Below are 15861 nucleotides of genomic sequence, written 5' to 3'. Positions count from 1 at the left end.
ATCTCACACACACACATCCGATCTCACACACACATCCAATCTCACACACACATCCAATCTCACACACACATCCAATCTCACACACACACACACACATCCAATCTCACACACACACACACATCCAATCACACACACACACACACATCCAATCTCACACACACACACATCCGATCTCACACACACACACATCCGATCTCACACACACACACACATCCGATCTCACACACACACACACACACACACACATCCGATCTCTCACACACACACATCCGATCTCACACACACATTCGATCTCACACACACACACATCCGATCTCACACACACACACATCCGATCTCTCACACACACACACACACACACACACACACGATCCCACACACACACACACACACACACATCCGATCACACACACACACACACACATCTCCGATCTCTCACACACACACACACATCCGATCTCACATACACACACATCCGATCTCACACACACACACACACACACACATCCGATCTCACACACACACATCCGATCTCACACACACACACACACATCCGATCTCACACACACACACACACACATCCGATCTCACACACACACACACACACATCCGATCTCACACACACACACACACATCCGATCTCACACACACACACACACACACACACATCCGATCTCACACACACACATCCGATCACACACACACACATCCGATCACACACACACACATCCGATCACACACACACACACGCATCCGATCACACACACACACACACGCATCCGATCTCACACACACACACACACACACACACACATCCGATCTCTCACACACACACCCGATCTCACACACAGACACATCCGATCACACACACACACACATCCGATCTCTCACACACACACATCCGATCTCTCACACACACACACCCGATCTCTCACACACACACACCCGATCTCTCACACACACACACATCCGATCTCTCACACACACACATCCGATGTCTCACACACACACACACCCGATCTCTCACACACACACACATCCGATCTCTCACACACACACACATCCGATCTCTCACACACACACATCCGATCTCACACACACACACACACACACATATCCAATCTCACACACACACACACACACACACACACACGCATCCGATCACACACACACCCATCCGATCTCTCACACACACACACACACCCATCCGATCTCTCACACACACACACACACATCCGATCTCTCACACACACACACACACACATCCGATCTCACATACACACACATCCGATCTCACACACACACACACATCCGATCTCACACACACACACACACACACACACACATCCGATCTCTCACACACACACATCCGATCTCTCACACACACATCCGATCTCACACACACACATCCGATCTCACACACACACATCCGATCTCACACACACACACATCCGATCTCACACACACACATCCGATCTCACACACACACATCCGATCTCACACACACACATCCGATCTCACACACACACATCCGATCTCACACACACATCCGATCTCACACACACACATCCGATCTCACACACACACATCCGATCTCACACACACACATCCGATCTCACACACACGCATCCGATCACACACACACACACGCATCCGATCACACACACACACACACACACACACACACGCATCCGATCTCACACACACACACACACACACACATCCGATCTCACACACACACACCCGATCTCACACACAGACACATCCGATCACAGACACACACACACACATCCGATCTCTCACACACACACACACATCCGATCTCTCACACACACACACACCCGATCTCACACACACACACACACATCCGATCTCACACACACACATCCGATCTCACACACACACATCCGATCTCACACACACACATCCGATCTCACACACACACATCCGATCTCACACACACACACACACATCCGATCTCACACACACAAACACATCCGATCTCACACACACACACACACACACACGCATCCGATCACACACACACACATCCGATCTCTCACACACACACACACCCATCCGATCTCTCACACACACACACACATCCGATCTCTCACACACACACACACATCCGATCTCACATACACACACATCCGATCTCTCACACACACACACACATCCGATCTCACACACACACACACACACACATCCGATCTCACACACACACACACACACATCCGATCTCACACACACACACACACATCCGATCTCACACACACACACACACACACACATCCGATCTCACACACACACATCCGATCTCACACACACACACATCCGATCTCACACACACACACATCCGATCTCACACACACACACATCCGATCTCACACACACACACACACACATCCGATCTCACACACACACATCCGATCTCACACACACACATCCGATCACACACACACACGTCCGATCTCACACACACACGTCCGATCTCACACACACACACCCGATCTCACATACACACACACACACACATCCGATCTCACACACACACACACACATATCCGATCTCACACACACACACACACACACACACACATCCGATCTCACACACACACACACACACATTCGATCTCACACACACACACATCCGATCTCACACACACACACATCCGATCTCACACACACCCGATCTCACACACAAACCCGATCACACACACACACACACACACACACACACACACATCCGATCTTACACACACACATCCGATCTCACACACACACACACACATCCGATCTCACACACACACACACACACACACATCCGATCTCACACACACACATACACACACACACATATCCGATCTCACACACACACACACACATCCGATCTCACACACACACACATCCGATCTCACACACACACACATCCGATCTCACACACACACACACACACACATATCCGATCACACACACACACACACACACCCGATCTCACACACAGACATCCGATCTCACACACACACATCCGATCACACACACACATCCGATCACACACACACACACGCATCCGATCACACACACACACACGCGCGCATTTGATCTCACACACACACACACACACCCGATCTCACACACACATACACATCCGATCTCACACACACATCCGATCTCACACACACACATCCGATCTCACACACACATCCGATCTCACACACACACATCCGATCTCACACACACACACATCCGATCTCACACACACACACATCCGATCTCACACACACACACATCCGATCTCACACACACACACATCCGATCTCACACACACATCCGATCACACACACACACACAGACGATCTCACACACACATCCAATCTCACACACACATCCAATCTCACACACACATCCAATCTCACACACACACACACATCCAATCTCACACACACACACATCCAATCTCACACACACACACACACATCCAATCTCACACACACACATCCAATCTCACACACACACACATCCAATCTCACACACACACATCCGATCTCACACACACACACATCCGATCTCACACACACACACATCCGATCTCACACACACACAATCCGATCTCACACACAGACACATCCGATCACACACACACACACACACATCCGATCTCTCACACACACACATCCGATCTCTCACACACACACACCCGATCTCTCACACACACACACATCCGATCTCTCTCACACACACACATCCGATCTCTCACACACACACATCCGATGTCTCACACACACACATCCGATGTCTCACACACACACACACCCGATCTCTCACACACACACACATCCGATCTCTCACACACACACACCTCCGATCTCTCACACACACACATCCGATCTCTCACACACACACATCCGATCTCACACACACACACACACACATATCCAATCTCACACACACACACACACACACACACACGCATCCGATCACACACACACCCATCCGATCTCTCACACACACACACACCCATCCGATCTCTCACACACACACACACATCCGATCTCACATACACACACATCCGATCTCACACACACACACACATCCGATCTCACACACACACACACACACACACACACACACACATCCGATCTCTCACACACACACATCCGATCTCTCACACACACATCCGATCTCACACACACACATCCGATCTCACACACACACATCCGATCTCACACACACACATCCGATCTCACACACACACATCCGATCTCACACACACACATCCGATCTCACACACACACATCCGATCTCACACACACACATCCGATCTCACACACACACATCCGATCTCACACACACACATCCGATCTCACACACACACATCCGATCTCACACACACACATCCGATCTCACACACACACATCCGATCTCACACACACACATCCGATCACACACACACACACGCATCCGATCACACACACACACACGCATCCGATCACACACACACACACACACACGCATCCGATCTCACACACACACACACACACACACATCCGATCTCACACACACACACCCGATCTCACACACACACACACACATCCGATCTCTCACACACACACACACCCGATCTCTCACACACAAACACACATCCGATCTCACACACACACATCCAATCACACACACACGCATCCGATCACACACACGCATCCGATCACACACACACACATCCGATCTCTCACACACACACACCCGATCTCACACACACACATCCGATCTCACACACACACACACACATCCGATCACACACACATCCGATCTCTCACACACACACATCCGATCTCACACACACACATCCGATCTCACACACACACATCCGATCTCACACACACACATCCGATCTCACACACACACATCCGATCACACACACACACATCCGATCTCACACACACACACACACGCATCCGATCACACACACACACACACACACCCGATCTCACACACACACATCCGATCTCTCACACACACACATCCGATCTCACACACACACATCCGATCTCACACACACACATCCGATCTCACACACACACACGCATCCGATCACACACACACACACACACACACACATCCGATCTCACACACACACATCCGATCTCACACACACACATCCGATCTCACACACACACATCCGATCTCACACACACACATCCGATCTCACACACACATCCAATCTCACACACACATCCAATCTCACACACACATCCAATCTCACACACACATCCAATCTCACACACACACACACACATCCAATCTCACACACACACACACACATCCAATCTCACACACACACATCCAATCTCACACACACACACACACATCCAATCTCACACACACACACACATCCAGTCTCACACACACACATCCAATCTCACACACACACACACACACACACATCCGATCTCACACACACACACCCGATCTCACACACAGACACATCCGATCACAGACACACACACACACACATCCGATCTCTCACACACACACACACCCGATCTCACACACACACACACATCCGATCTCACACACACACATCCGATCTCACACACACACATCCGATCTCACACACACACATCCGATCTCACACACACACATCCGATCTCACACACACACACACACACACACACACATCCGATCTCACACACACAAACACATCCGATCTCACACACACACACACACACACACACACGATCTCACACACACACATCCGATCACACACACACACATCCGATCTCTCACACACACACACACCCATCCGATCTCTCACACACACACATCCGATCTCTCACACACACACACACACATCCGATCTCACATACACACACATCCGATCGTTCACACACACACACACATCCGATCTCACACACACACACACACACACACATCCGATCTCACACACACACACACACACACACATCCGATCTCACACACACACACACACATCCGATCTCACACACACACACACACACACACACACATCCGATCTCACACACACACACATCCGATCTCACACACACACACATCCGATCTCACACACACACACATCCGATCTCACACACACACACACATCCGATCTCACACACACACACATCCGATCTCACACACACACATCCGATCTCACACACACACACACACACATCCGATCACACACACACACACGTCCGATCTCACACACACACGTCCGATCTCACACACACACACCCGATCTCACATACACACACATCCGATCTCACACACACACACACACACACACACATCCGATCTCACACACACACACACACACACACATATCCGATCTCACACACACACACACACACATCCGATCTCACACACACACACACACATCCGATCTCTCACACACACACACATTCGATCTCTCACACACACACATCCGATCTCACACACACACACACACACTTCCGATCTCACACACACCCGATCTCACACACACACACACACACACACACACACACACATCCGATCTTACACACACACATCCGATCTCACACACACACACACACATCCGATCTCACACACACACACACACACACACACACACATCCGATCTCACACACACACATACACACACACATATCCGATCTCACACACACACACACATCCGATCTCACACACACACACATCCGATCTCACACACACACACATCCGATCTCACACACACACACACACACATATCCGATCTCACACACACACACACACACACACACACACACACACACCCGATCTCACACACAGACATCCGATCTCACACACACACATCCGATCACACACACACATCCGATCACACACACACACACACACACACCCGATCACACACACACACATCCGATCTCACACACACATACACATCCGATCTCACACACACATCCGATCTCACACACACATCCGATCTCACACACACATCCGATCTCACACACACATCCGATCTCACACACACACATCCGATCTCACACACACACACATCCGATCTCACACACACACACATCCGATCTCACACACACACACATCCGATCTCACACACACATCCGATCACACACACACACACACACAGACGATCTCACACACACATCCAATCTCACACACACATCCAATCTCACACACACATCCAATCTCACACACACACACACATCCAATCTCACACACACACACACACACATCCAATCTCACACACACACATCCAATCTCACACACACACACACACATCCAATCTCACACACACACATCCGATCTCACACACACACACATCCGATCTCACACACACACACATCCGATCTCACACACACACATCCGATCTCACACACACACACATCCGATCTCTCACACACACACATCCGATCTCACACACACACACATCCGATCTCACACACACACATCCGATCTCACACACACACACACACACACACGATCCCACACATGCATCCGATCACACACACACGCATCCGATCACACACACACACATCCGATCACACATACACACACGCATCCGATCACACACACACACACACGCATCCGATCTCACACACACACACACATCCGATCTCTCACACACACACCCGATCTCACACACAGACACATCCGATCACACACACACACACATCCGATCTCTCACACACACACATCCGATCTCTCACACACACACACCCGATCTCTCACACACACACACATCCGATCTCTCTCACACACACACATCCGATCTCTCACACACACACATCCGATGTCTCACACACACACACACCCGATCTCTCACACACACACACATCCGATCTCTCACACACACACACACACATCCGATCTCTCACACACACACATCCGATCTCTCACACACACACATCCGATCTCTCACACACACACATCCGATCTCACACACACACACACATATCCAATCTCACACACACACACACACACACACACACACGCATCCGATCACACACACACCCATCCGATCTCTCACACACACACACACCCATCCGATCTCTCACACACACACATCCGATCTCACATACACACACATCCGATCTCACACACACACACACACACATCCGATCTCACACACACACACACACACACACATCCGATCTCTCACACACACATCCGATCTCACACACACACATCCGATCTCACACACACACATCCGATCTCACACACACACATCCGATCTCACACACATACATCCGATCTCACACACACACATCCGATCTCACACACACACATCCGATCTCACACACACACATCCGATCTCACACACACACATCCGATCTCACACACACACATCCGATCTCACACACACACATCCGATCTCACACACACACACATCCGATCTCACACACACACACATCCGATCTCACACACACACATCCGATCTCACACACACACATCCGATCACACACACACACACACACACACACACACGCATCCGATCTCACACACACACACACACACACACATCCGATCTCACACACACACACCCGATCTCACACACAGACACATCCGATCACAGACACACACACACACACATCCGATCTCTCACACACACACACCCGATCTCTCACACACACACATCCGATCTCTCACACACACACACACCCGATCTCACACACACACACACACACACATCCGATCTCACACACACACATCCGATCTCACACACACACATCCGATCTCACACACACACATCCGATCTCACACACACACATCCGATCTCACACACACACATCCGATCTCACACACACACACACACATCCGATCTCACACACACAAACACATCCGATCTCACACACACACACACACACACGATCTCACACACACACATCCGATCACACACACACACACACACACACACACACGCATCCGATCACACACACACACATCCGATCTCTCACACACACACACACATCCGATCTCTCACACACACACACACATCCGATCTCTCACACACACACACACATCCGATCTCACACACACACACACACACACATCCGATCTCACACACACACACACACACACATCCGATCTCACACACACACACACACATCCGATCTCACACACACACACACACATCCGATCTCACACACACACACACACACACACACCCGATCTCACACACACACATCCGATCTCACACACACACACATCCGATCTCACACACACACACATCCGATCTCACACACACACACATCCGATCTCACACACACACACACACACACATCCGATCACACACACACACACATCCGATCACACACACACACACGTCCGATCTCACACACACACGTCCGATCTCACACACACACACACGATCTCACATACACACACATCCGATCTCACACACACACACATCCGATCTCACACACACACACATCCGATCTCACACACACACACACACACACATCCGATCTCACACACACACACACACACACACACACATATCCGATCACACACACACACACACACACATCCGATCTCACACACACACACACACACACACACACATCCGATCTCTCACACACACACATTCGATCTCACACACACACACACACACACATCCGATCACACACACACACACATCCGATCTCTCACACACACACACATCCGATCTCTCACACACACACACACATCCGATCTCACATACACACACATCCGATCTCACACACACACACACACACACATCCGATCTCACACACACACACACATCCGATCTCACACACACACATCCGATCTCACACACACGCATCCGATCACACACACACACACATCCGATCTCTCACACACACACATCCGATCTCTCACACACACACACACACATCCGATCTCACATACACACACATCCGATCTCACACACACACACACACATCCGATCTCACACACACACACACATCCGATCTCACACACACACATCCGATCTCACACACACACATCCGATCTCACACACACACACACACACATCCGATCTCACACACACACACACACATCCGATCTCTCACACACACACACATCCGATCTCACACACACACACATCCGATCTCACACACACACATCCGATCACACACACACACACACACACACATCCGATCTCTCACACACACACCCGATCTCACACACAGACACATCCGATCACACACACACACACACACACATCCGATCTCACACACACACACACATCCGATCTCTCACACACACACACATCCGATCTCACACACACACATCCGATCTCACACACACACATCCGATCTCACACACACACATCCGATCTCACACACACACATCCGATCTCACACACACACACACACACATCCGATCTCACACACACACACACATCCGATCTCACACACACACACACACGCATCCGATCACACACACACACATCCGATCACACACACACACGCATCCGATCACACACACACACACATCCGATCTCTCACACACACCCATCCGATCTCTCACACACACACACATCCGATCTCTCACACACACACACACATCCGATCTCACACACACACACATCCGATCTCACACACACACACACACACACACACACACACACACACACATCCGATCTCACACACACACACATCCGATCTCACACACACACACATCCGATCTCACACACACATCCGATCACACACACACACACATCCGATCACACACACACACGTCCGATCTCACACACACACGTCCGATCTCACACACACACGTCCGATCTCACACACACACGTCCGATCTCACACACACACGTCCGATCTCACACACACACACACACACACCCGATCTCACACACACACACACACATCCGATCTCACACACACACATCCGATCTCACACACACACATATCCGATCTCACACACACACACATATCCGATCTCACACACACACACACACACACACATATCCGATCTCACACACACACACACACACACACACACACATCCGATCTCACACACACACACACACACACATCCGATCTCTCACACACACACATTCGATCTCACACACACACACACACACACACATCCGATCTCACACACACACATCCGATCTCACACACACACACACATCCGATCTCACACACACACACCCGATCTCACACACAAACCCGATCACACACACACACACACACACACCCGATCTCACACACACACCCGATCTCACACACACACACATCCGATCTCACACACACACACACACATCCGATCTCACACACACACACACACATCCGATCTCACACACACACACATCCGATTACACACACACACACCCGATCTCTCACACACACACCCGATCTCTCACACACACACACACACACACACACACACACACACACACACACCGATCTCACAGACACACATCCGATCTCACACACACACACATCCGATCTCACACACACACATCCGATCTCATACACACACACACACGATCTCACACACACACACACATCCGATCTCTCACACACACACACATCCGATCTCTCACACACACACATCCGATCTCACACACACACATCCGATCTCACACACACACATCCGATCTCACACACACACATCCGATCTCACACACACACACACATCCGATCTCACACACACATCCGATCTCACACACACACATCCGATCTCACACACACACACACACACATCCGATCTCACACACACACACACACATCCAATCTCACACACACACATCCGATCTCACACACACACACACACATCCGATCTCACACACACATCCGATCTCACACACACACATCCGATCTCACACACACACACACACATCCGATCTCACACACACACACACACATCCGATCTCACACACACACATCCGATCTCACACACACACACACATCCGATCTCACACACACACACACACACACACATCCGATCTCACACACACACACATCTGATCACACACACACACACATCTGATCACACACACACACACATCTGATCACACACACACACATCTGATCACACACACTCACACATCTGATCACACACACACACACACGCATCCGATCTCACACACACACGCATCCGATCTCACACACACACACATCTGATCACACACACACACATCTGATCACACACACTCACACATCTGATCACACACACACACACACGCATCCGATCTCACACACACACGCATCCGATCTCACACACACACACATCCGATCTCACACACACGCATCCGATCTCACACACACACATCCGATCTCACACACACACATCCGATCTCACACACACACATCCGATCTCACACACACACATCCGATCTCACACACACGCATCCGATCACACACACACACACGCATCCGATCACACACACACACACGCATCCGATCTCACACACACACACACACACACACATCCGATCTCGACACACACACACACATCCGATCTCACACACACACATCCAATCTCACACACACACACATCCAATCTCACACACACACACACACACCCAATCTCACACACACACACACATCCGATCACACACACACGATCTCACACACACACGATCTCACACACACACATCCGATCTCACACACACACATCCAATCTCACACACACACACACACACCCAATCTCACACACACACACACATCCGATCACACACACACGATCTCACACACATCCGATCTCACACACACACATCCGATCTCACACACACACATCCGATCTCACACACACACATCCGATCTCACACACACACATCCGATCTCACACACACACATCCGATCTCACACACACACATCCGATCTCACACACACACATCCGATCACACACACACACACACATCCAATCTCTCACACACACACACACACACACACCCCCGATCTCACACACACACACACACATCCGATCTCTCACACACACACACATCCGATCTCTCACACACACACACACATCCGATCTCTCACACACACACACATCCGATCTCTCACACACACACATCCGATCTCTCACACACACACACATCCGATCTCTCACACACACATCCGATCTCTCACACACACACATCCGATCTCTCACACACACATCCGATCTCTCACACACACATCCGATCTCTCACACACACACATCCGATCTCACACACACACACACCCGATCTCACACACACATCCGATCACACACACATCCGATCTCACACACATCCGATCTCACACACATCCGATCTCACACACACACACACACACACACACACACACACATCCGATCTCACACACACACACACATCCGATCTCACACACACACACATCCGATCTCACACTCACACACACACACACACACACACACACACATCCGATCTCTCACACACACAAACAGATCGCACACACACACTAACAGATTGCGCACACACACACACACTAGCAGTTCGCACACATAATCAGATTGCACACACAAACATCCGATCTCACACACAAACATCGGATCACAAACACACAAACATCGAATCACACACACATCAGATCGCATACACACTCGCCACATCCAGCGACACCGATCTCTTCTCGCCGGCAGAATCCGGAGAGGCTGTGCGGTCGAGCGCAAGGACCTGCTGCAACTGGACCTGCGGACACACATGACTTCCTCCCATCATTCTCTGCGGCTGGAAGCGCTGGATGTGATGTAATGTGTGTGTGTGTCTGTATGTGATCTGCTTTGTATGAGTGTGTCAGCCAGAGCAGGGGGGCATGGCGTGCAGCACCCACCGGAGATCACAGGGAGGATCTGGGAGCCCCATAGACATCCGGGTCTGGTAAGTATGAGTCTCCTGGGAAGGAAGGTGGGGGTCTGCTTTTTTGGGGGGGTAAACTTACCCCCCAACCGTGTTTCTCCAAGAATAAGACCTCCTCCAATAATAAGCCCTCGTGCTTTTTTCGGGGGCAGAAAAAAAAAATTTAAGACAGTGTCTTATTTTGGAAAAACACAGTAGTGAAATCACTTATAATGTTGAGAAAGACTTTTAACCATTTTAATGAACACAGTAATATCAGACCATCGTGATTTACAATATCACAGAACACTATAAAACCTCACCAAAACAAAAAAAAAATGTAGCAATGAATAATAAAGATTTTCTACTCTGAAGGGGGCTACAGACTGTAATAACACAAATGAAGTTCAAATTAACTCAGTTTGTATTTTTTCTTAAAGTGGCACTTCAGATGGGCCCCAAACTTTGGTCAGATGAACATTTTCAGAAAAAAAAACAACCCCAAACATATTTCATATATATTTGATGCTAAGAAATACCTTTTGCAGCCTCTATCAATAGTTTCAAGCCAGCATTTTCCAGAACAATCATCTTGGCATGGTCATGAGCATGTCCAAATGGAACTCTGATGTCATCATCAAAGGTCATGATCCTCAAGGCCGAGCAAGCTTCACGCACTATGTCTGGATCCATGCCATGGTGGGATATGGCTTGTGTAAGATGGCGCAGGACTCCTAGCTTAACAAGGTCTTGGCGATTCTGTTCATGCTTTAGGCATACATGGCGAACAAGTCGAATGGCAAGCAGCGTCACTTCAGCGTCTTTTGAGTAATTGTGCAGAGCATGGATTAAAAGTCCCTGTCCCACATTCTCCAGTAGATCAGGCTGCCCGTCAGTAAGGGAAGACATAGCATAAAGTGCATTTAAGAGAGTCTCTCTGTCACCTTCACACAGCTTCCATGCCTCCAGTACCACCGGGTAGGCAGACTTCTGCGCAGCAAGATACCGATGTGCCATGCCCTGCTTGCACTGATCTCCAAACTGCACAAGTATCTCAGAGACACTGCTTACAGAAGACGTCTCTACGGCTTTTCTCAAAGACTCCAAAGTCTAATCAGTAAGGAACAAAGAAACAGAGTAAAAAAAAATATTACATGTATATATAAATGCCTACCTGTACTCTACAGCTAAAAAGTAACATGCAGCGTTGTGAAAGAGGCCATTAGAGTTTCCTGGAGCCACCATTTGGTTTTTACTGCACACACTTCTATATGAGCTTAATGCAGTAAGTGGTGGGCTCCTTGTAGGGTCTGCAAGCAGGCAGGATTTAAAGCACACCAATCACCAGGATTTTCGTATATAACATAAAGCCAGGGCTATGCTGGCACTATCAGGCTGATTCTCTACATACCTGTAGTGGTCAGCTCAGATGTATAGGTTTTGAAATACAGGCAAGTTTATAACATCATCAGCTTCTTGAGTGACAGCAGCTGAGTATCAGATAATATCTGGGGGGTATTCATAGTTATCCCCTCCCCCTGATTGATTGTATAATACTTATGCTAATTCTATGTAACTTTTCACTAGCAGGACCTGTGTGAGGTCATACGCATGTGACCAGAAGGGGCGGGGCCTCAGCCAACAGAAATATGTTGCTTCCTGGTATCAGCTTTGTTGGCTCAGGCCAAAACCCCTTCTGGTCACATGGGTATGACCTGACACAGGTCTTGCTAATGAAAAGTTACTTTGATTGTATAATACTTATGCTAATTCTAACAGGGGGAGAGGATAACTATGAAAATCTGCTAAAGGAGGACATATTTCTTACTAAAATTGGTATGTAGCAGTGTAGTATAACATTTTATTATTAAATATTCAAAATAATTTGTTTTTTTGTTTTGTCCCAATTAATTTGCACAGCACTGTATCTCTTGTGGTAGGGCACAATCTGACTGCTCTAACTGTAAAGAACCCTTTCCTATTTAGCTGTCGGAATCGCTTTTCTTCCACTCGCAGTGGAGTGTCCCCTGGTCCTTAGTATTGTCTTTGGAAGAAATAAGTCATGTGCTAGTCCTTTATATTGACCACAC

The 15861-nt window shown here is 49.0% G+C and overlaps 1 protein-coding gene across 1 annotated transcript in view; it reads right to left on the bottom strand.

Moving 5' to 3' along the window:
- The window catches only part of ARMC6 (armadillo repeat containing 6), a 69450-nt gene that overhangs the window by 25324 nt on the left and 28265 nt on the right, over positions 1-15861 (bottom strand). Inside the window, exon 4 of the mRNA XM_075338381.1 lies at positions 14311-14881. Within this exon, the coding sequence (XP_075194496.1) occupies positions 14311-14881 (571 nt within the window). The remainder of the gene's footprint in view (positions 1-14310; positions 14882-15861) is intronic.

This window comes from Anomaloglossus baeobatrachus, chromosome 1 (assembly GCF_048569485.1).
Source record: "Anomaloglossus baeobatrachus isolate aAnoBae1 chromosome 1, aAnoBae1.hap1, whole genome shotgun sequence".
Lineage (NCBI taxonomy): Eukaryota > Metazoa > Chordata > Amphibia > Anura > Aromobatidae > Anomaloglossus > Anomaloglossus baeobatrachus.
This window is presented reverse-complemented; position numbering and strand designations above follow the sequence as displayed.